The sequence below is a fragment of the Theropithecus gelada genome, chromosome 9 (assembly GCF_003255815.1).
Source record: "Theropithecus gelada isolate Dixy chromosome 9, Tgel_1.0, whole genome shotgun sequence".
In the NCBI taxonomy this organism is placed as follows: domain Eukaryota; kingdom Metazoa; phylum Chordata; class Mammalia; order Primates; family Cercopithecidae; genus Theropithecus; species Theropithecus gelada.
In genome coordinates this window covers 83,107,463-83,133,567 of record NC_037677.1, presented here as the reverse complement: position 1 = coordinate 83,133,567, position 26,105 = coordinate 83,107,463, and the positions used below count along the sequence as shown (strand labels likewise).

Below are 26,105 nucleotides of genomic sequence, written 5' to 3'. Positions count from 1 at the left end.
TTAGTGTTCTTGCCTTATTTCAGTGGTCAGGTTTCAATTATAATGTTGAATTAATGTGGTGATTATTGGCATATATTTCTTTTTGTGGTACCATAAAGAAGTGTTTTAATAATTCACCATTAAGTATGAGTTTTTTGGTAGATTTTTGTGCATGTGTGTGTGTACATTTTATCAGATAAGTACTCTTTACATTGAAATTATTTATTTATTCATTAATTTATTTTTTTAGAGACAGAATCTTGCACTGTCCTCTTGGCTTCAGTGTACTGGTGCAATCATAGCTCTTTGCAGCCTCAAACTCCTGGGCTCAAGTGATCCTCCTGCCTCAGCCTCCCAAAGTACTGGGATTATGTGCATGAGCCACCACACCTGGCTTATTTCAAAATTTTCAAAATTATTTTAAAATTATAAATGGATTTTGAATTTTATTAAATACTTTTTCATAATTATTGAGATAGTTTGTGTTCATTTCCAGTTTAATTCTTCTGCAGCAAGATACCATGATTTTAATATTCTGATGTTTGTTGAGACTTGTTTTATGGTCCAGCATATAGTCAATTTTAATAAATATTCCTATGCACTAGAAAATTATGTGTTTTGCAATTTTGAGATGAGGTGTTCTATGTAGTGTAATTAACTCACATTTAGTAAGTATATTGTTTCTATCTTTTATTGCCTGATTATATTTCTGCCTGCTAGGTCTATCACTTATTCTAAGATACGAGTCACAATCTACTAAGATATTAGGTTTGTCTATATCTCCTCTTAGCATTATGAATTTTTACTTTTGCCAATGTGAAGGCTGTTATTTAGTGCACGTACATTTAGAATTATAATCACTTTCTGGTAAATTAATCATTTTATTATTAAGAGATATCCCTTTTTAACTCTAATAACACTGGTGTTCTTACTTCTTTGCTTTGTAGTAGAGCTATATCAACTTTCTTTTGGTTTGTGTTTCGATTCTATTTACCATTTTTACTATAAGCCTTTCTGTTTCCTTATATAACAATTGTCTCGTAAAATATATATAATTTTTATTTTATTCAGTCAGATATTCTTTGTTTAGCAACTGGAGTAATCTATTTAGTTTGTTTACTAATACATTTTGATCTATCATTGATCAAATCTTTGATCTATCATTGTACTGTTTGTTTTCTATTTGTGATTTTTGTTCTATGTTGTTTTCTTTCCTTTTTTGCCTCTACTTTAATGAATCTATTGTTTTTAATATTCAGTTATCCTTCCATCAATTTGTTATTTATACAACTTGTGCTTCCTTAAGTGGTTACGCTAGAGAGTACAACATGTAATACATCCTGGCATTAGTAAAATTAGAGGTAAGTCATTACATTTATTAATACTCAGACAGTGAAATGACCTAACAACATTCAACTGTTAGCCCCTTACTCTCTTTTATATTATTGTTGTTAGATGTTGTTGTTTTATACAGTAATAATTTATATACATTTACCCTCATATTTATCCTTTGTATGATACTTACATTTTCTTTAAATATTTGTGCTTTCATGTGGATTCATTTTCTTTCTGTCTGAAGAATACCTTTTATTATCTCCTTTAGCGTGATCTGTTGGTAACAAATTCTCTAGTTTTTGTTTCTCAAAATATATTTATTTACCTTTATTTTCAAAGAATATTTTTGTCAAGTATAGAATTCTTGGTTGTCAGATTTTTTTTCAGCCTTTTGAGGCTACCATTCTATTGTCTTGTGACTTTCACTGCTTCAATTAAAAAGCTGTTATCTTATTGTTCCTTTGAAGGTTGCAGATATTTTTGTCTGTCTGCTCTTAGGAGCTTTCTGTTTTTCATGTAACAATTTTACTGTATTATACCTATGTGTCTGTGTGTGTGTGTGTGTGTGTGTGTGTGTGTGTGTGTCTGTATTAGTCTGTTCTCATGCTGCTGATAAAGACATACCTGAGACCGGGTAATTTATGAAGGAAAGAGGTTCAATGGACTGACAGTTCCACATGGATGGGGAGGCCTCACAGTCATGGTGGAAGATGAAGGAAGAGCATGTCTTACATGGCAGCAGGCAAGAGAGCATGTGCAGGGGAACTCCCCTTCATAAAACCATCAGATCTTGTGAGACTTATTCAGTATCATGAGAATAGCACGGGAAAAACCCACCCCCATGAGTCAATTACCTCCTACTGGGTCCCTCCCACAGCACTTGGGAATTATGGGAGCTACAATTCAAAATGAGATTTGAGTGGGGACCCACCCAAACCATATCGGTGTCTTTTATATTTATTGTGCTAGTCATTTACAGTGCCTCTTGAAATCTGTGGCCTGATTTTTTTTTTTTATCAGTTTTGGAAAATTCATAGTGATTATTTCTTCAAATACTGCTTTTGCTATATTCTCTCTTTTCTGTCCTTTTGAGACTCCAGTTATATAGAGGTTAGAACTTCTCCCAAGACTCCACATGTCATGTCCTGTTTCCTATGTTTTAAAATTCCTTTTCTTTATTTAATGTAGCTATTTTATTTGGACTTATCTTCCAGTTTACTAATTGTGTCTTCTGTTATTAAAATTGACTATAGAGTTATTAAATTTCAGTTACTGCTTTTTTTAATTCTAAAATTTTAGCTTCAAAAAGTTCTTTGTAATTTCTGGTTTTCTGCTAAAATTACTAACATTTTAATCACTTTTCTGAAACATATTTGTCACAATTACTTTAAAGTTCATTTCTGATAATTCCAATATCACAATCTCCCATGTGTCTCCTTCTGTTGCATGGCTTCTACTTTTTTCTCAGTTTTAGGTTATGGGGTGTTGCCTAATTTTTTTTTTTTTTAAACCCAACATTAGGCATGAAAAATTGTAGAAAGAGTGTGATACTCTAGATTACGTGATCTTCCTTCATGGAGGATTTACTTTTGTTCCTGACGGGCAGGAAGACTAGGGTCAGTTCACCTAATCCAATTATAGATTGCACAGATATAAAACAGGATTCGGTCTTATTGGGTACATGGTTATTAGCAGTTAAAGTTTAGCCTCCCTGGATTTCAACTTGTTGGGCCTGATTCCAATTTTTGTCCCTCCAGCCATTTTAGACTTTAGAAGCTTTGATTAACTTCTTAGCCTCTCAGCTTTTAATTTATGCTTAGTTATTTATTTTCTTAGAAGTATTTTGTAATTGGTGAATACCTCAGAAAAACACTGAACATTAGGCTGACATCTCTGGACTTCACTTTTCTCTGGGATATTGGCCCCTCAATTCCTTGCTGCTTGGGAGTTTTCCAATGCCTTATTTTCATATTTTTGGTTCAACCTCTCTAATTATTATAGGTGGGAGGGTTGATTATCAGTAAATGAATCTTCATCACCAGAAGAAAAAATTGATAAGATAATCTTTTGAATAATAATTTATTTTGAATTCAAAACAGTACCTGTTTTTTTTTTTTTTTTTTTTTTTTTTTTTAAGATGGAGTTTTGCTCTTGTTGCCCAGGCTGGAGTGCAATGGTGTGATCTTGGCTCACCACAACCTCCCCCTCCTGGATTCAAGAGTTTCTCCTGCCTCAGCCTCCTGGGTAGCTGGAATTATAGGCATGCACCATCACACCTGGCTAATTTTGTATTTTTAGTAGAGACAGCGTTTCTACATGTTGGTCAGGTTGGTCTCGAACTCCCGATCTCAGGCAATCCACCTGCCTCAGCCTCCCAAAGTGCTGGGATTACAGGCGTGAGCCACTGCTCCTGGACCAACAGTCTCTATTGAAACATTAAAGATAGGTTTAAAAAATACAAATAACCTATTAATTTTAGCTCATAGTGGTATGTCACATTTTGGACAATCAACTAACAATTTTTCTTAAAAACTTTGGAGCACAGTTTTAGAGAAACATTAGTGCTTTCCTGATTTTTAACTTGAAACAAAATTTCGTAAACTTTATACACTATTAGAAAAATATGCCAATTGTTTGCTTGAATGATTTCATATTTTTCCTTGTTATGAATATTGTTGAAAAGGTCATTAATATTGCCATGCATTATCAGTAAGTTAATGACTACTTCACTGAAGTACAGTTGCATCATTTAACAACAGGGATACATTCTAAGAAATGTGCCTTTAGACAATTTTATGATTGTGCAAACATCAAAAAGTGTACTTACACAAACCTAGATGGTATATAGCCTATTACACACCTAGGCTATATGACATAGCCTATAGCTCCCGAATACTGTAAGCAATTGTAACATGATGGTAAGTATTTGTATATCTACACATATCTAAACATAGAAAAGGTACAGTAAAAATATGGTATAAAACATACAAAAAGGTACAGCTATGTATAGCAGCTTCATTATAATCTTACAAGACCACTGTTGTATATGTGGTCTGTCATTGACAGAAAATTTATTGCATGATGCATGACTGTACCTTAATAAGAGTCATTTTCTAAATTAGATTAGTACAAGTAATTATAAAAGTGGCAAACTTCCATTTACATCTCTATGGAAATTTTATAATTAGAGCTTAATTTTTTGAGGATATGCTAATTAATGTCAAAAGGAAACCAATGTTATTTACTTGTTACTTTTATAATGAATGTGTTACACAAACATACACAGCACGATGCTCAATATTTGGACAGTAGAGGGTGCAATTGTACCTTTAGTTCTGTATTTTAGTCATTAGAAATTAGTATTAATAGCTGAGAGATAAATTTGGAGAATGTACTGTTTGTTGAAGCTGTACGCTACTTATGGAAGTGTATTTAAAATAAAATGAATCATATAAAGAAGGAGTACAAATTTCACCATCATGTGATGCTTTGCTTTACCTTGTACTTTTAAAAAATGAAACATTTAAATCTCAATCAGAAACTATTTTCCGAAAAATACTATTTTTAACTGAATAAAATAAAGAATATATTTTCTACATATAGAAAGGCATATACATATCAACATGACATTTTTCTGTTGCGGAGCTTTATTAATATTAATTACATATGTTTTTCGTCTTGGGAAATGGTGCTCCCAAAAGGATTAGGTATATTGATGACTGCATCATGAGACTCCCAGTTTGTGGGAGGAAAAATATAATTAAAACCACTAAAGATAAATGATGCAATGCCAGAAGGGTTCTTACATTCACATGGTTATTAATGCTAACGTTTTATTGAAGATCTAGAAGTTTCACACAGTTGTGAATCAGAAACTTAAATTTCTATTTAGACACTGAAGCAACATTATAACATTGCAGTTAAAAGCTTAATTTATAAAGATTTTTGGGATATATATATATATATGCAAGGCTTTGACTTTTTATCTTCAAATTTGACTCTTTAATAGATAAGGATTTATTTTATTTTCTCATAGGGATGGCTTGTCTTTAGGTTTTTTAAGGTTGACAACAATTACTTTTTTCAAGACCTATATTCAAGTCTAATAAATTTGAAGAGCTTATGAAGTCTTCTTTCTGACTTTTTAAAATTACAGAAAACATCTACCTGAGAAATATTCTTTTTTGCATTAACAAACCATATATTCCTGTCTTTTGATTGAATTGAACAGCTATTTAACATAGCATTGTGACTTTATAATTATTGCTAATTCCCAAAAGTTAGCACTTTTATGTTCAATTGATCGTGATGTTAAGCTTATGATTTTATATCTAGGGCCTACTCTGACATTCTGTGGAAAAAGCAAAGCAAGAACAAGGGAGAGGATATTGGAAATAAGTATATGTATGTTAAGAATTAAGTTAGTGAAGGAATTTTGCAGATGGATGTAAATTTGCTTCTTGGACTTTGAATCTTAACTTTCAAGTTATAAATGATCAGGTAGGACACAAGCATCTGTTAATAATCACGGAAGATACTAAGTATCTTAATTGAAAGCATCTGCTTTTGAAATAATATCAAATGATATGAATAGTTTTCTACAAGATGTATGTATTAAGAAGCTCTAGTAAAGAAGGCCAACTCCAAATAAAGCAGTCGGCTTTTGAAGGGGTAGCTGGAACTGTGGAAGAAACAAAAAAGAAATTGCAAAACTGTTGATTCTGTAGACATTGCCAGTGTTACATAAAAGAGCGCTGTACCTTGAAGACAACATATTATAAGTCTAAGAGTAAGAAAGAAGGTGAGATTATGGTGATTTAAAAGTGCATTAAGAGAGTTGAAAAAAGTGGTTGGATATCAAGACACATTATTTTCTAGAAAAAAAATCAGAGTGACAGGAAGAAAACATCATTATCATGGTCCTTAAACAGGCAAATATGTTGTTCAAATAGGGATTATTATTATTTTTTTCTGTAGAAGAAAACCCATTTTAAAGTTAAGCCTCTGATATATTTGATTTATTACATACAGACAGGTTTAAGCTAAGCCTCTGATATGTTTGATTTATTAAATATCACACAACACCATCAATAAACAGAAAATTTGTCCCTTTTGATTCCTTTCCACAGAGAGGTGTGTTTTGCATATTAAATAAATAGTTGTTGACTGCATTTACTCCTACCTTTATTTATTCAACACAATTAGCAAGTATAGTGAGCACCTTCCTGTTCTAGGTATTGGTGAACAAAATAGACATAATTCTTTGCTTTCATAGTTTACAGTCTAATGGGAGAAGTATCTATTTAACAAATATGTATGCAAATATTAGGGTTAGCGTTTGGGTTAGGGTTATAATGCGTAATATATAATTATGCATTCTGATAAAGTGCTTTTAGAAGGGAAAATATTATGGGGATGATTCTGAAGGATTATTAGAGGTAGTTTTATTTTAGGGAAGAACTGAAGAATAGATTTATTGAATAAACAACTCAAGAGATGAGAGGCGGTGATGGGGCAGTGATGGGGCTAGGATTTGAAGGTAGTGAAAGGGGTTGGGAACAGGGCTTCACAGGCAAAAAGAGAATTCCCACTGGAAGCTATGAAATGTTAAAACATAATTGCTTAATGCTTGGAGAACTTAAAGAACTAAAGGATCACTGTAACACTTAAGTAATTCATTACTCATCAAATGCTCTACCTATTTTGATCCCATTGTAGTCCTTCCTTGAACATTTTCCCAGCCTAAGCAATAATCTTGTGACCTAGTCTAATTTTAAAGGGAGGAAATGTGATTATGGGTCAAATGGCAAGGCTAATCTTTCCTGTAGGCACCAAATTTGTTATATGTTCATGGTTTTCTGTCATGTCATTGGCTGTGGTCACAGGCTGGGCAGATTGTGGTTTGAAAGGGGAGACGCGAGTAGTTGACAGTACTGTTTGTGGGAATAGAACTGTGTGTTCTTGTCTCAGATATTGCTGTGTATGTAGATAGCAATAGGGGATTTCACAAATGGAGAAAATGCTTGTACTTTCTATTAAATTGTCTGACTTTTAAAGTATTAAATGCTATGAATACTCAGGTTCAATACTGAAAGTATTAGAAGAAGGAAGGTTTAGTTGTTAAACAATTGTATATATTTACCATTTATTTACATAGTATATACAGTATGTAATATTTTTTGTATTTACTGTATATTTATTTTGGAAATTCATAATACATACTGGAAAGTTAAAAGTACTGATAATAATGCAGAAAGAAATCTCTTTTCTTATTTTTTTCTCAATGTCTCCCAAACATTTTTGAACATAAAACTCTTTTTCATTACATTTATTACCATTTTAAGGAACTAGTGTTCTTTAGTTAACATTCTGAGGAAAGCTCTGCATTAGAGTCACCTGGTTGCTAGCAGAGCTTTACTTTGACACCTCTCTTAGAACAACATATTTGCCTGCTTAAGATCCATGATAACCATGTTTTCTTCCTGTCACTTTGAATATTTTCTAGAAAATATGTGTCTTTATACAACTACTTTTTTTCTTGAAAGAATCACCACTTAAAAGATTCCACCTCTCAATGTTGTTGCACTGGGGATTAAGTTTCCAGCATATGAACTTTGGGGGAGACATTCACATCATAGCTGACACATTTGCTTTTTTTTTTTTTTTTTCTGTGGGAGGTGGGATAGGATGAGATGTTAAACCATGGCATATGTTTAATTCTCTGTATTTGTGTGTTTGTATGTATGTATATGTATGTTATTTGTGTGTACCCTTGAGAGTGACATAAAGTAAACTGAAAAATAGAGCAAACGTGGAAACACTGTTATCTTAGGTAAGTTTTAGTTCTGTGACTGCTGAGAAAATATTACTTGCAGTTTTCCGATGGAGGGTCTGACCAGTGGAAACTGGAAAATGAAAGTAAGCAATTTTCACTAAGTTCTCCATGTTCCTAACAGCAGCAATTGCTTTTAATATTCCACAAATAAACATTGTGAAGATTTCCCTGTCATTTTTTCCACTTAAAAGTTGTAGTCAACATAGATGCTTTTCTAAAGAAGCTGGATGATTAGAATTTTGGCTGTATTATATTTTAGGGAAAAATTAGATGAATTTTCCATAATGACTCTCTACATTAACTCTTTGAGCAAAAAAATTTGTATGTAATACAGTAACTCTAGACACTAGATTCTAGATGTGTAATTGTGTTTTGCGCTAATATCAAAAAAGTGTGAAAGTTCCTATTGTACATTTATTTATATGGTGCATTGAAACTATATGATACTTTAGATATTGCTGTTTTGGGTAACTTCTTCATTATATAGGTGTTTGCACATTTGTCTTTTAAGTTTAAATCTGGACCACTAATATTCAAAGTATTCTTTATCTACCAGATTAAATGCCTGTGCTTTGAAAAATGAATTTTTAAAAATCCAGCCTAGACCATAAAGGAATTACTGAATCTTTTCTAAAACCCTACATTAGGCGAGGCGAATGATAATGTTATAGTTAGTTACAAATACATGGTGAATGTATGCATCTCCTGGGCCCCACCCTGGAGCTCCTATCCTTGTTTCAAGAATAATACTTGGCAATATCTTGGCCCTGGAATGATATCCATTTGCTTTACTAGCCTACTGCTTCATTTGCCTGTCGTTAGAAAAGTGGATGTCTGGATTTCCATCTCATGATGATTATAGAAAAGTCACAATTTGAAGATTCCTTAATTTGAAGTTAGGTGATACTTCCATGCCTATTAAATTAATGAGAGTGGAGATCTCCATGTATTTCCCTACTAAGTCTTTTTGCCTGCAAAGCCCCCTCTCCCTTGAATTACTGACATTCTCACAATATAAACAAATTTCCTGACATCATTCTCTTGCCCAATGCAGTCATTTTACCTACTAATAAAAAAAAATTCAATTCACCCAAATTTCTATTTTATTGTCGTTCTTACATCTTTAGTATTTTCTTACCTTACTATTTTTAAAGAGTTTGCTAACAAAATTTAGGTTTTCTTTACTTTAAATTTTGGTTACAAAACCTGTAAGAAGAAAATGGCCAAGTTATATCAACTGCTAAATACTAGTTAAAATAAAAATAAGAGCAAAAAAGAAAAAAGTCACAGACTATAGAGCTATTCTATAAGCCCCATGATATCAAATCTGTTTTCAGAATCAAAATTACTTTTGAAAGTACTTTAGAAAATTTTGTGGAAAATATTGATGATTTACCTTAGTAAAAGATGCACATTTAATATACCAGAAGAATCACTGAAATGGAACTGAGCAACTCTAACTTATTTATAATACATGTAGATATGTTGCATGTACATATACATTAAGCTTCATGTACATATACATTAAGCTTCATGTACATATACATTAAGCTTCAGATGCAGTAAAATGGTGTCTTGTGAATAAAGCATTTTAGATTCTATTTTATGCATTTAAAAATTTTACTCTTATTTCAAAATACAAAAAGCCTAATATTTTTCTTCTTGATTTTTTTTCTTTTGGCTATTGGAAATGAGCAGCTGACTAAAGAGTACAAATAAATGTTCATTTTGTTAGACAGTTCATGAGTTTTCATGAGAACTAGTTTAGCCTGAGGCCCAATAATAACTTCCCGTCATCTTAAGAAGGGGACTATAAAAATTCATTTCACCTAATATTAAGCGTGACACTAATTTGGTATTAAATGCTAAGTACATTAGCAATTATGGTACAGTGCTCTATTACTTTCCAAGTCTCTGCAGTAAGTTTTTCATCATTAATGGTTTATTTTTTTTTCTTTTCCATGCAGAACTTACCATTTGAAATACTATACCTTGAAAACAGCCAAACTATTTCGATTTGTACTTATATCCATGTAAATATATATTCCTTATGGCCAAATCTATCCACTAAACACAATTATAAAACTAGTTCTACAGGAATTAATAAAATAGCTGGTACTTGAGTCACTGTACTTAGTAGGGAATCAATGTAAGTTCCAGTTTCTGTTAAAACCATAAAGCAAAAAGGGATCCTTGAATTATTGTCTAATTTATCAAAGTATAATTAAAATTCTATTGTCTGACTCATCCCCCTTTATAGTCCAAAGACAATTCCGGTTGTGCATTATTATTCATTGCAATAGGATGATTGCTTTCCTAAAACATATTCACACAAAGTAATGTATAAGTGGGTTTGTAATGTGCCTAAAATAATAGGTATTATCATTATAGATCTTCCTTGGTTTTACTTTTCTATCAGTAATGTGGAAAGCAAAATTTGAAAATATTTATAAACTGGAGAGGCTCAGATATTTTGAATTAAATAGGGTGACCAACTCTCTTGGTTTGCCTGAGACTGGAAGATACTTAGAACTTTTAGTTTTAAAGACAGGACAATTTCAAGCAATTTTAGGATTAGTACAATCTCTGGCAAATGGGTTCAAGTTACTGTACCCTGAACCAGAATGTAATCTTGTTGAAATAAAGACAGTTTTGGGAAAAGGAACTTTTTGAAAACCTTGCTGCTGATCTTTCAGGATTTTTAAAATTTGTCCTCTTCACCTCCCTGACCCCTGAGTCAAGCAAGTTGATGTTAAGGACACTCTTCTCTCTCTGGATACAGAATAGGACAGTAGCAACACTTATAAGTTCTACAGAAAGTAATGAGGGGTAGGGACTTCAGCTCTACATCACCTAGTCTGGATATGAAGCCAGACTTTGCCATTGATTAAGTGAATGATTCTGTGCCTTCATTTTCTCTAATGTTAATAGAATATTAATAATATTCAACTTATAGGATTATATGAACAATACATATAAGAAGTCAAGGCAGTTAGTTATTTTTTGTGATCTTGATTATGATTAGCAACTTAGAACAAACCATTATGTCTGCCAGTAATAGTAGCTTTAAAATCTAGATTCTTAGGAGGACTTGTTACTTTTAGCAATCTTCTGCAAGAGGTAGCTTCTATCACCTAAAAGGCTCAGCTATATTTTTGTTTGTTTATTTTTTTCCATTCAAGATGCACACATGACACGGCAGAAGAAAATTTCAAAACTTAAGATTCTTCCAGGAAATACAGTATCAGTGGAATGGACAAGTGGATAAAATTAGCACAGTTCTTTTGGGCTAATAATGTTTTTAGTGAAGGATGATAAATTCTACAGATTTACTTTTGAATAGCCAGTATTATAATAAAGATACTTTATTGGAATATCTCATTAAATGATTCTGAGGGTCCATTAAGGAAGACATGTCAGTTTTTATTCTCAATTATGAGGGTTGGGTGCAAGAGTGAAGAGCATATTAGAGTTTAACAGGCCTCAGTTTGGTCTGGCTACCAGTAGAACTTTGCTTTTATTAAAGTTATGAAAAAGGAAGACTGCTGAAAAGCAGGTTGTGAGTTGATTATGGAATTCTAGAGTATGAATTCAGTTCCTTCAAAATTCCATTGTTCTAACTGTCAGCATCTAATGTCAAAGCTTCATCTCAGATAGGCAGTGGGGCAGGGCTCAGATCAAGCCATTCTCCTCTACTCTATCCCTGAAGGAATTTGAGGTAGACACTTCCTAATTAGCAGAAAGTAGACTTGTGCCTGATCTTTGATCTTGTAATTTAGCCAGTTAAGTTTACTATATGACACATAGTAAAGATAATTTGTCTGTTAAGATGTAATTGCAGGACTTTGATTTTTCACATAAGGTTTATTTCCAGCATTTACTAAGTACAACGCAGAAGATGTTTAAGAAAATATTGGAAACACTCAAAAGGTTGAGATGGAAACCTGATTGCTCAAGAGCTAAACAGCTGGCCAAAAACATCATTGAAAAACATACCTAAACTATTTATTTTTACTTTAAAAATGAAAGAGAAAAGGCTAGAATCCTGGATTTTGCATATGAAATTATAAAGCATTTAAGGGAAAATAAATTTTAAAAAATAACACAGCCTGACATAACTAGATTCTATTCCTTGAACACCTTTTAAAGTCAATTGTAAAAGTCATGTCTTTTCAGCTATTTACTCTCTTTGTGTTTGTTATAACAGATTCCTGACTGTCAATATCAGATTCATCCTGGAACATATTTTATATCATGAGATGTACATTGAAAATGAAAATGTAATGTGTATACATCCTATAATTGCATGTAGATATGCCAGCTAAAATAGTGAAAAACATTTACATATTTTAGTGTAAAAAAAAACCTCACTTTTTTCCAAAATGCCTACATATTTTTGGTTGAAGTCTTATTTTTTATTTTTGGGAAAGTGTTTTAGTTTTTATTTTCCTTTGTACATGTAGACAGACTTTCTACAAATGAGGAAGAAGCTTCTCTATTTTGTGCTGCTCAAAAACATTAAGTGACCCCATTTAAACCCTAAATAAACTCTAAAACGTCAATGAAAAACTTACTTAAAATATTTGTTTTCACTTTAAAAATGAAAGAGATGGCTGGGCACAGTGGCTCATGTCTGCAATCCCAGCATTTTGGGAGGCCAACGCGGGCAGATCATGAGATAAGAGATCGAGAACATCCTGGCCAACATGGTAACACCCCGTCTCTACTGAAAATACAAAAACTAGCCGGCATGGTGGCAGGTGCCTGTAGTCGCAGCTACTCTGGAGGCTGAGGCAGGAGAATCACTTGAATCCAGGAGGTGGAGGTTGCAGTGAGCTGAGATTGTGCCACTGCACTTCAGCCTGGGTGACAAGAGCAAAACTCTGTCACAGAAAAAAGAAAAGAAAAGAAAAGAAAAACTAAAAAAGGAAAAAAAGGAAGAGAAAATCCTGGAATTCTGAACCCAACTTAGCAGTTGTCTAATTATGTCCTGTATACATTGTATCTGATATATTTTTAGACATAAACTCATGGCTTCAGGAACCTCAATAATAGATCTATAGAAAAAAGTCATTTTGTATCAAACATTTTCCCATGGAAATAAAGAATTCCCACAGGTTAAATAAGAATTTGGCCTTTTGCCCAGAAGAAGGACATTTTCATGGAAGTTTTTTTAGAATACAGTGAGTTATACAAAGTCACAGTACTTCTGCTTGGTTTACTTTTAATTAAAACAACAATAATTCAGAGCTATTATTATTTTCAATATTTGTAAGTTGCTCATTTCTTCATTGCAAAAGAAAATGTTTTGAGAATGATCCATTTTATATATCACATTTAGAAATAAATGCACTTCTGAAAGTCTGTGTTGGAAAGCAGAAAAATGAAGTGTCTTGTGTAATCGGCATTAAGAGAATTATTAGATAATCATCTACATAAAAGAATATTTAGGACTGCATATATTTTGTCATTTAGTCCTGTAATTACAAACAACCACACTTTAAATGAACAAGCTTGTTAACATACCTTGACCTCCTTCCCTCTTTTCCTCCCTTCCTCTGTCTCTAGCTTAAATACAAAAAATTGTGTATTCAAAAGCAACTGTGTGCAAGTTATTTTGATACTATTCTTTGTTAACTTTAGAATTGCATTGCAATTCAATTTTATTTTCTATCCACTTTGTTTTAGTGTTAAGGAATGACCACATAGAGCATTGAGGATTATAATATTGAGTGCCCAAGAAAGTCTGCCAATAAAGATGCTATAAAATCGGATGAGTTGTTAATGTCTTAAGCAAATATTAGGAATTTAGGTATGTATTAGGCAGATATTTAAAGATTCTATACATGTGTTCCCATGATGGGAGAGTAATACTTGGATAGAAAGGAAGTTACCTAATTGTGATCATTTTGGGGAATATTGAGCGGGCAGGGATGGGGATGGGAGTGGGTAGAGGTGGGGGTGACTGCAGTACAGTGTACAATTCACTGCAGCCTGCGTAGTCTCCCTGGCTCCTTCACGATTTTCCCCCTTCTTTAAAGTTTGTGTCAGGATGTCTTCCTGGCCATTCAAGTGGAAATACACATTCCTAACAGCTTGATTGTGAGGAAAGTAATATTTTCAAAGGTATGGTTCAGTTTCAAGATGAACTTTTTGGAGCTCGGGAATGATTTTTAACCCCCACCCTCTCCCCGCCAAATTCAGCCAATGGAAGAAGCAAGGCCCATCAGAGAACTATTCCCAGGCACCAGCTCAAGGCGGAGGGCTCATGGGGAAGCTGAATGGCCTGCTAGGGCCCAAATCCGTTTTTGGCCTTTGCCCTAAAAGAGTTCCCTGATCAGAGTTTGGAAGGGGCAGAAAGGAGAGTATCTGGAGCAGGTAAAGAGTAGCAACGCCTCGGGGGAATAAAATCAGAACCCCCACCCCCTACCCCACAACGCTTTCCCAAAGGTAGTAGGCTGAAAGGGGAAATTCCTCGCGGGCGCCGACTCGCTCGCAGCTCCTGAAAGGCAAGTTTCTTCGCAAGCATTAGCCACCTGTGTGAGGCGCTCCTGGTGGGAAAGGTGGTGTGGGAGAAGCGACAGCTCGGCCACACCGCTCGGGAGCTTTCCTTAGTGAGGCCGGCCGTCAAAATACCTCCAGAACTCAGAGCTTTGATGATACAGAGTCCCCTATGCCTCGTACGTCGCTAGGATCGTAGCCCAACATTCTCCAGGCTGGTCGGCTCTGGAGTCAGCTGAGGCCTCCGGAGTTTGCCCGGGGTCCTCCCTGTCCCCTCCCTCCCACCTCCCCACCCCCGAAGTAGAGCTCCCTCCTCGCTCCGCCCGCACACCCCCGGCGCGCCTCGGAGGCTTATCAGGCTCCCCGCAAGCCCCGCAAGCTTCCTTGGGCGCCCGGCGCGAGGGACCCTGACAGCCCAGCCGCTGCCTCGGAGCCCCCATTCACGTCCCCTCCTCCCGCTCCCCGGCCACCGCGCCTCCCGGCTCTTCTACCCCGTGCCGCGGCGCCCACCGCGTCTCAGGCTTAATCCCGGGTTGGACCTGCTGGTTTGCTCTCCTCACTCTGAGCCTCACAGCCAGCCCAGAGAAGTGGAATCTGCACTGAAACTCTGGGTGGCTGAAGCCGGCGGACTGGGCATGCTCAGAAGCCAGGGCTGGCTTTGGTCTCAAGTAGGAAGCTTTGGCACTCGGGAGGCAGCGGCGACTTTGGGGAAAGTTGATCGGAGAGGGGAGGAAGCCCCACTACGCGGAGCAGCGGCAGGAAGGAGCCCCCGGCAGCCCGGAGGAGCATGGGCACCTTGCGGGATTTACAGTACGCGCTCCAGGAGAAGATCGAGGAGCTGAGGCAGCGGGATGCTCTCATCGACGAGCTGGAGCTGGAGTTGGATCAGAAGGACGAACTGATCCAGAAGCTGCAGAACGAGCTGGACAAGTACCGCTCGGTGATCCGACCAGCCACCCAGCAGGCGCAGAAGCAGAGCGCGAGCACCTTGCAGGGCGAGCCGCGCACCAAGCGGCAGGCGATCTCCGCCGAGCCCACCGCCTTCGACATCCAGGATCTCAGCCATGTGACCCTGCCCTTCTACCCCAAGAGCCCACAGTAAGCAGGGGTGACGCGCCGGGTCCATGTGGCGCCCTGGCGGTGGGGAGCTGCGGGTCTCTGTATTGTCTGTCGGCCCCCGCCCCTCCCGCTTGCCATGTCTGTCCTCATCCTCAGAAATGTTTCATTTTAACGGGCACTTCTTGCGGGGCTGTGCACGTTTCTCAGAGCCAGACTCACTGCACATACGTTGCCTTCGTGTCTTTGTCAGATGTCAAGGTATTATTTTTAAATATACATATACATTCGTATAAGCCACCTAGTGTACGTAGAGTTTGAATGCGTCCCAGGTGTGTGTCCGACCGTGTGTGTGAGTGTGAGAGAAGAAATAAAAAGCCCCCCTGTCTCCCAAAAACCCTGGCAAACCAGCCCAGCTGGAAAATCCTAAATGCAGGCTCATCAGACTTGAAATGAAATGCGTCTGATATCACCCATACTTTCTATGCTTTTGTGGCTCTCCCGGATTTCTCTACCTGCTGGCGCTTCACGCTGGTACCCTTCAAACCTGACGTTCTTGTCATCATCAAAGTGTGAAACATAAGCAAATACACATAGAAAAAGGAAGAATTTTTGATTTCCTGAATTGGATGACATTTACAATCCATAAATGGAAGACTAGTCTGTTGATTTTGAAGAAATATTTTTTCATAACATATGAGGCAGAAGATTGCTTGTTTTCCTTAAGGAACGTGCATAATGTTACTAATGGAGCATCTCCATCTCCCAAGACGTGGTTGCTTGTTTCCAGGGTTAGATACAGATAAGCACACTTATCTTACTTAAAACGTGGACCCATTGTTTGCCTTACTCTTGGCTTCTAATGCAACCACTGTGGCATTGTTCTAGCCTTTGAGAGAACTGTGCAATTCTGATGTTAGTGGGCTTCATAACTTGGATGGAAAAAATTTAATGAAACTTGTTATACAACACTCAACTCAGAGTTCGTATAGAGAGTAAAGCTACAGGAACATGAGGTTAACAGAGAATGTGGGAGAGCGCCCAAAAGACGGCATTTTAAATTAATAGATAATAACATAATTGATAAAACCAAGGATGTTACTGCTTACTCTACTACTAACGACATCACATTGGCTGGATGGCACGTGTTACATAATAATACAAGGTCCGTCGAAACCCTCCACTTCATAAACACAACAAGTTAATATAAGGAGAAAGTAAATACTCGATTATCTCTACTTGTATTTATTGGATATTTTTTGGGGGGAATCACAGTGTGTACCAATTATTACTTTTGAAAACTTAAAGTTATACCTATACATGTTGATTCCCATGGAACATTTGCTGTTCATGCAGGCTTAGTTTAGGGAGGAGTTTGTATTCTGCGAGGGAGGCGGAAAGAGACAATAAGGATAAACATTTCTGAGATTCCGACCTCACCAAATTGCCCTAATAGTTCAGCAGACTTAGGTCTGCCTTAGAACCCTGAGTGATCTGAATAAACTTCAGCTTTCTCTGGTAAATTAATTTGCAGTCCTGACATGCCTGACTGTTTTAGCTAACGAGGTACAGGACCATCTCTCCTGGGCCAAGTTTTGCATAATGAAAAAATAACTCAAAGACAGCTCTCTGCATCTTTAAACATTCCATAGGATCTCGTTTTCGTATCTGCAGGACTTTTGAGTGACACAGAGCAAACTCTGCTTTTACAAAAAGACCATTTAAATAGGTTTCATAGTGAAGCATGTTCAAGCCAGCTGATAACTCCAGTTAAACATTCCATCAGAGATTTACAAGATTCTAGGCAGTAGGGAATGAGCTATACAATGTGATAAGTTTAATAACTAGATTGAAAAACTAACAAACAGAAAAGGTCCAGAGTGGAAAATAAAGCTGGTGTGGCAAATGATTTACAGCGTCCCATTATATTACAAATTTTATCTATCAAACAATGCTGTGTGTCCTGACACTGATTTCTTACTAATAACTTGTATTTTAAAGGACTCAGCTCTTAAGATATTGCCATGATGCTTTGGGTGACTCTGAAGTATTTTATTGAGGAAAATGATAGAATGCCTTCCAAGCTTAAATAATTTTGGAAAAACATCTGTTCTTTTTTCACACTTACATAAAGAAAACTAGAAAAAAATTGGCTTGAGTAGTAGAAAGTGTACCTTTCTTAGGGAAAATAGAAGTACATTGTATTCAAAATGAATAAATCTTATGTTATTTGAATGGTTGTACAAGGTAGCTCCACAAAGAGTTAAGAAAACCTGCCAAACCAAAGAAGACTTGTTTGCATTTCAATGTATTTCACTATGAATAATTTGATTACACAGACTTACTGGCAACAAGTGTTTGTGTCTTTATATTTCATCTTTACTACATCTTAAACGTAGCCATCTTTCTTAAACACACATATAGATTATTGTGAGTTCAAGTTAAAATGAAAGTATCTAAATAGACACATTAATTTCCAGCTCACATTCATGCTAGTTTTTGATTCTGTTTTTTTTTTTTTTAGATGTAGGTAACTGCCCCACTAATGTTCTGTTCATTTATCTCATATATGCAAATATATCTGTTTAGTTTTTGCTTACTGAGGTTGCCTTCTGAGGATTATAATTTTTTTCTTTAGTTCTGTTTTCTTGGTAAATTTGGTTGTTTAAAAATAGTATAAAATATAAATTAACTTAATAACTTGAATCATCTTAACATTTTTGGTTTGGAATTTTTCCTGTAATGTGGGAATTGGAGGGAAGGTTCTGTCAGATTCCAGCACACAGACAGGACACTCCTACTATAACTATGAGGTAGGAGGAGTGTTTTTATTGATCTCTTTCACAATCTGTATACAGTACTTATGTGAAGCAAAGAACTGATGTAGCAAATTGGAATCTATATTCCACTGCTACCAAATAACTCCTTGAGAATGTAAAACTACTAAACTATATTTGGAAATAAATTGTGCAAATAAACCCTTAAAATGAAAAAACAAAACCTAAGCATTCATTATATGAGATCAGATAGCTTGTTGATTGCCTATATAGAATAGTTCTTATGGACTTAAGTAATTTTATTCATGAAGTTTCATTCCTGAAATTGATTCTATATCATGTTGGAACATTCAGTCCCTGAAATTTTGATCTAAACCCCTTATCTTTTGAAAATATTCCCAAATCCTTTCCATTTTAATGTCACAGGGTTTCAGTTATTTCAGTTGGATTATATAGACTTGAGTTCCTAAAAGTTGTTAGTTTCTTTGTATTTTTGTAAGCTGTTGCTGAATTTCAGAGAATTGTGACATGTTCTATTTTGTTTCCTTTTTTTTTCTTTGTTGTTGTTGTTGAGACGGAGTCTTGCTCTGTCACCCAGGCTGGAGTGCAGTGGCACAATCTCGGCTCACTGCAACCTCCACCTCCCGGGTTCAAGCAGCTCTCCCACCTCAGCCTCCTGAGTGGCTGGGATTACAGGCACATGCCACCATGCCTGGCTAATTTTGTATTTTGTTTGTTTGTTTGTTTGTTTTTTAGTAGAGATGGGGTTTCACCATTTTGGCCAGGCTGGTCTTGAACTCCTGAACTCAGGTTATCAGCCCACCTGCTCCTCCCAAAGTGCTGAGATTACAGGTGTGAGCCACCATACCTGAAGTACTTTGGAGGAGTTGAGGATAAAAATATTTATTTTTATTTTTAGGGAGGCATTAATTTTAAGAGATTATTTGATCTTTTAGACTTTATACTAATATATCTCAAGAAAAACAAAATGTTCCTAAAAACTCTATATTACATTCTGTTGGAAGTTGAGAGAATTCTAGAATTCTAGTGTAATCATAGATGGCATAATATAAAAACATACTATGTCTTGAAAGGTAGAAATTTAATTCCAAAAGTGCTCTGCAGCTCAGTTCAATACTTCTATGGGATTGCCTGTGATGTGCAAAATATTGTAAGGCATTAGAGGTAAGAGCTACATAGGTCCTACCATCCAGGAGTGAACAAGGGGTTAACAATACTGCACAAGTAAATATTCTAGAAAGTAGATAGAGTAAGGGAAGTCACAGGGGAGATAACTAAGACAACTAGTTGGCAAAATACAATCAAGCCTGTTTAGTTTTATGGTGTCAGAGACTCATGTGGAAGTAGAAGGGTTAAATAGCTGTGATTTAGGTGAGTGGAAATGAGAGGAAAGAGGGAGGGATAGAGATAGGGATTGGGGAAACATATTACAAGCAATTAGCAAAGTGACAGGACAGAAAAAGAAAGCAGGGCCTCTCTGGGAATTGGCAGCAACTGGTGGCTGTGCTAAAGTACTGTAGTGGGAACTGTGGAAAAGCAAGTTTAGGCCAGTGAGAAGGAGAATCTCAGTTTCTATGATTTGATAAAGTAGGTGAGAGGGCATTCTTCTGGGTTTTAGAATAGCTAAGGCTCATTTGTGTGTGTGTGTGTGTGTGTGTGTGTGTGTGTGTCTGTGTGTGCGTGTGTGTGTATGTTTTACACCAAGGACTAATAGTTACCCACTAATACAGTTCTGAATGCCAGAATATCAGTTCAGCTTTCTAACCCCCACCATCACAGTCCTGTTGATAGTCATAACTATACCAACTAGGTAAGAGTAGTTAATTTAAGCAAACAGCAGATGATTAGAAGTCTTAAAGAAACCAGTTCCAGGTTCCTTTTTCCACTCACTTCCAAATGTTCCCATTGAAAATAATCGAATTTCATGCCACAGACTAGCACTGCAGATTCCTCACATACCTAGGCAAACTGAACATCATGAGAATTGAACCTGAAGTTGTTTTTTTGAAAGTCATCTTTCTTGTTTTTGTAGAGGAGTTAAATTCCAACCTAATGTTATTCTAATAGAGTTTTCAATTTAAGGTTGTTTGTTAATTTGACATTATAGTTTATGCAGTAGAATTGAAGTCCTGGAAGCATTTATAAAAATGTATGAGACCAGGGGGCTAAAACCCTATTAGGGCATTTTGAAGCACAGTCAAGTTGCATGTCCCCAAAATGGATCTTATAATGAAGATACTGGTAAGCCCTTAAATAGAATGGCTCTAGAAACTGCCTGAGAATATAAATGACCAGCTTCCTTGCTCTACTGGGCCACATTTCCAAGCTCCTGATACTTGTTCTTTGGATTCCTAATGGGAAAGGGTAGAAGAACACAGATGATGTTTCTATTGTTGCTGTTTGCAGGTTATAAGGCATATGGACACATTTTTTTTTTTTCTGTCTGCCTAGCAGTGGAGGGTCTCCATGGTATCCTAGCAACCATATTCGAACTCCAGGATGCTGCTCTTTCTGCCATCTCTACCATAGGTGTTGCCGCCCATCCCAAGAGACTGGGTCTGTTGCTAGCATTCCAGATCCTCTAACTTGAACCTTTCAAACTCAGAGAACGCAAGACAATGTGATAAATAAGCACATGCTGAGAGCAGCATTTACCAGTATGCTCAACAGCTTATTATGCAATCACATCCTTGGCATTTTGAATCCTAATCTGAATTGTTGAGCTGGTACTGTTTGCCACCCCTTCCCCGACAGCCCTTCTCTGCTTCCTCGCACTCTGTTCTGACGCCGGTTCTGCTTCCCTCTCACCATCTTCTGTAATGACTGTGTTCCTCAGCATCTCCTTAACATTTATTTGCTGAGAAGTTCAGTGCGTGCAACCTGTTTGAACTCTGTAAGTATAATTTTGTTCGTAAGAGCAGAGGAATGTTCTCCCTCCAAAACTGTCATGTAAATATAAACAATAGCACAACACTTCAGCTACACAAAACAGATGTTTAACACAAGATGGAACTAATAGTACACTCTCAAAAGTTTCTTATTTCTGAATGAATTTTATAAGCATACTACTCTCCAGCTTTTTTTATTGCTTATAAAATTCAATAAGCTTTCCTTCTGGGGGCTCTAGAGGAGACTCCATACCTTGTTGTTTTTCAGCTTCTGGAGGCTGCCTGTATTTTAAGCGTGAATTTTATAAGCAATGAAAAAAGCTGGAGAGTAGAGTGAGAAGAAGAAATGCATATTGAGGGGACAAGAAAGGGCAAAACGAGATGGGTATTGGTAAAGCTATGCCATATTTGCAAGGAAGCTGGAAAATACTGATAGACTTTGTGTGCAGGTAAACAGGTGACAAGACTGGAAAAGAACTTGCAAGTAAGATAGTACTTTATGGATGAAGACTGCCATAGAGAAGAGACATGCAAATTGGAGTATATCGAAGGCTTGTCTTCTTAGGGAGCTATACTGAAGATAGTTTCCCTTTAGACCAGTGCTTGTTTTGAATGCATTGTATTGTCCCTTTGAAATACTCCTTAATCTGACATCAGTGAGGACTTGGTGGTATTTGTGCAGCCCACAGTGCAGAGGACAAGAATAAGGGCAACAACTCAGTGCCTCCTGTTTCTGGATAAAAAGGGTCAAGAATCACACTACTTATCATCATCAGATTGGGTAACATTTATGGAGCACTAACTCTGTGCCAGGCACTGCTGTTGTGCTTTATATAGATTGCCTCTTTCATTGACTGAATGATTCATTGATTGATTGATTGAGACAGGTTCTTTGTCTTACTGCCTAGGCTGGAGTGCAGTGACACAACAGTAGCTCACTGCAGCTTCAAACTCCTGGGCTCAAGTGATCCTCTCACCTCAGCCTCCAGAGTAGCTAAGATTATAGGCACATAACACCACACCTGGATAATTTTTAAAATTTTCTATGGAGACAGGGTCTCGGTTGCACAGCCTGGTCTTGAACTTCTGGTCTCAAATGATTCTCCAGCATCTGGGCCTCCAAAGAAAGTGCTGGGAATACATCTGTAAGCCACCGCACCCAGCCTGATCATCTATTTTTTAGGATGCACACAACCCTGTGAGGAAGATTCCGGATTATCCCCATTTCACAGCATGATAAAAAGAACTCTGGGGCGCGAAGAAGTGAAGCAACTTGCCCACAGTCACACAAGGTTGATCCTGCATTTCAGCTCCAGAGCTTTTCTCCTTGACTGCTAGGCTCTCTTACTGTCCAAAGGGCCATGGGGATTAGGTAGTTGCAGGAAAACTTTATGAATAACATATAGGTTGTTCTCTGGGGCATATCTGTTCACCAATAGTTAAATAGGAAGCAGAATGACACTGGGAATAGTGGAAGAAATAATGTAGGATGGCAGTTCCCAAACTTTCCTGCACATTAGAATCACCTGGGGAACATAAAAATCCAATTCCTAGATTGTACCACAAACCAATTAAAATCAGAATGTCTGGGGGTTGGAAGCTACATATCAGTAATTTTTAATGAGTCTCCAGGTAACTTTAAAGTGCAGCAAAATTTGAGAACCACTCTGATAGGAAGATGACAAGGGGTGTGCGTGTGTGTGTGTGTGTGTGTGTGTGTGTGTTTGTATGGTGTGTGTACGTTTGTGAGTGATATTAAACAAAAGACCAGGATAAAATGTTCATCTAAAGAGTTGAATGTCTCTATTGGCTAAAACCTTTAAGCACTAGGGGCCTGCAAAAGCATAGCTGGATTTTTTGCCAAATTATACATGTAGACAGTTTAGTTGATGCCTTCTTGTTTATTCTCCTAAACAAGTGATCATTTCTCTACCTAGCCCATTGGTTCTCAAACATAGCTGTATGTTACAATCACCTAGGGAACTTTAAAACATATCTTTGCTGGGCACCACCTCCAGAGACTATGATTTAATTGTTCTGGGGTAGACCTGAGGTATAGGTATATTATCTGCACTCCCAAAGTGATTATAATATTCAGCCAGGGTTGAGAACCTCTGCTATGACCCATTCAGTGTTGATTGTTACAGACTACTTGAATTCCTGTTCTTTGGGAAAGCACCTTTCTCCTTTCTTTTTGAGCAACCCAAATCCCTGGCTTGCAGTGGAGCCAGGCAGCTTCAGCTCTGCAATCCCCCTTGCGTCTGAATCTGTCAGTGTCACTTTAATCTCTGGGGTTACCTGTTAAGGACCTGGGGCACACAAAAGTGGCAGAAGCTCTGTTCAATGGGTAAGTATGTTTCCCCTTTCCTGCCAGCCAGGGTTCCTGGCCAGTGTTCAAATGTGACACACACTAGGATCAGCCTTCGTCCCAAGTTTTTTTTTTTTTTTTTGTCTGTCTGTTTTTTAATTCTCGCTGAGGGCAGCTGCCTCTGTAGCCAGATAATTTCTTTGCGTCCCAGCTCCTGCTATCCAATGCTAAGTTGAAGGTGAAACAATGAAGAGCGCCTCGTGGAAGAGCAATCCTGGGCTTGTAGCGTCTCTCCTTCTGGTATGTGATGTCTCTGCAGCCAGCTACAGTTTTTTTTTTTTTTTTTCCTACAGATATTTTATCCTTTTAAGGCAAACAGCATGAGCTCAGGCTGAGGAGTACTTTCTGAGGAGACTTCAGAGAAAGCAGAACTAGCACATCAACCTTTCAGCCCCTTTTCCAGGTGGCTTGGTTTAAGTGGACAGATCTGGGCATTGCTGGCAGATGAGAGGTCTGAGATGACACCTGCAATAAAAGATCTTGGTGTGTCCCTCATGAAGACTTCCAGGGGAAATGAGAATTCCTGAACCCTGTGGTCAGATCTCACTGCTGCCCCTATTGCCAGCTCTGTGTGTCTTTCCTGCCCTCTGTTCCCTTAGATCCTTGTTACAGACTCCTCAAGGTGTTGCCAGTGGTTTCTGATAGGAGCCTATTTACATTTGTAATTTAATCATTATCTTCTCAGTAGAGGATCAGCTAATATAGCACTTTATATAAGCAATGAAAATAGCTAATATGATTGCAAATACTTTTTGATAAACATAATCTTAGATTCGGAGTCAGCAAGGAGCTTTTCTGTCTTTTCCCCACCCCTAAAATATGAAAATGTATTCAGCTGACAGATAGTATGTTAAAACAGAATAGATGTAATAAGGCTGCCCAGAGGATTGGTGACATTAATTATGCAGGGAAGTTAATCATAAGTAAAGTAAACACTTTCATTATGAATCCAGCTTCATGGAGTGCATTTGGTTATTGCACGTAATTGGGGAGGGATAAGAGGAATTAGAAACAATGAAAAACATGACCAAAAGCAAGTGTTTAATTATTATGACTTAGCGGTTAGAAGCAGAATGATAGGCAGAAGTTGGTGGTAGGACACTGCGAAAATATCTGTGTCTTTGCAGTCTTTTATTCCAGCCTATGAAAGGATGAGAGTTCATATAAAAAGAAGAAATTAGTGACAATTTACTACCAAAATATACTACTTTCACCTGAATCAAAAATAAAATAATATTAATTACTTTTGCCTTTCTAAAGATCATAAATGTAAATTAAACTTCAACAGATTTGCTTTAAGATAGATGTAATTTAATTCACTTCTACATAGAGGTGGAGAGAAAATAATGTAAGGTATTCACTTATGCTTTATGCCCAGCCAAAGCATAAGTAAATAGTTTACATTATTTTTATGGGATTATAATATGCATCAAAACAGATCTAATGTTATTGACCTTGTAATATTTAGTTTCATTTTCTCACTTTTAGACTCTACCTACTGTTAAGTAACATTGTACTTCTTTGAACATGAAGTAATTATAGTATCAGCCAGTCAGTTTAATTTGGTTAATTGGATTGAATGCCAGTGATGACAAATACACTCTAGTTAAGCAAAATACTTGGACTATTTTCGGAAACAATTGTATTATGGTAATATCAAGCTTTCACCAGATCTTGGCCAAGGAATAAGGAGATAATGTGAGGAAAAAACATATCTTCTGGGTATACTGTACATCATCTTAATGGTCCAGTTTTATCAGTAAATTATGGTTTTGACAATGCTTCTAAGTCTGGACTGAAAAGAAAGAAGAAAATATGGTCAGGACAAAAAAGAAAAATGCAAAATCTAAGTTTTGTTCCTCTGGAGTTATTGCTACAGATGGAAAATAGGGTCAGTTGGTCATAAGCTACTATGCCTGCAGGTGGCTGGCAAACATGCTGTAAAAGGAAGCACAGCTCCACACTTCCATCTTCCTAATACCCACCTTACCTAAATCACTGGTGACTAAGTAACACATTTTATATTAAAGCGAGTCAGAGAAGATAGCCTTAGATTAGATTTGTGCTGGTTTGACAGAGTGTCACCATATCCTTCACAGAGAAATATTAAACATCTGAAAGTGACAGGTACCATTTTGCTAAGCCTGTGTTGACAACTCATTATGACAGTGGGCAGAGAGAAATAAGAAAATATGCCTTGGAATGAACCTTAGAGTATACACTGCATGCACTGTTGAGTACAGAACTTTATGTGAATCATGGTCTTCATTCTCAGTAATTGCTACTCTTTTATTTTGGAACTTTTGGAGGATATCAAAGCTTAGAAAAGTATGCCCAAAGACACT

General features: G+C 36.8%; 1 protein-coding gene across 2 annotated transcripts in view; it reads left to right on the top strand.

The window, feature by feature from the left end:
* The window catches only part of PRKG1 (protein kinase cGMP-dependent 1), a 1,342,290-nt gene that overhangs the window by 75,695 nt on the left and 1,240,490 nt on the right, over window positions 1-26,105 (top strand). The window contains exon 1 of one of the 2 annotated variants that reach the window (XM_025395655.1): window positions 14,982-15,748. The exons of the other annotated variant lie outside the window; for it this stretch is intronic. Within the exon in view, the coding sequence (XP_025251440.1) occupies window positions 15,438-15,748 (311 nt within the window). The 5' untranslated portion in view covers window positions 14,982-15,437. Of the gene's footprint in view, window positions 1-14,981; window positions 15,749-26,105 lie in introns of those variants that run through there. 2 annotated transcript variants of the gene reach the window in all.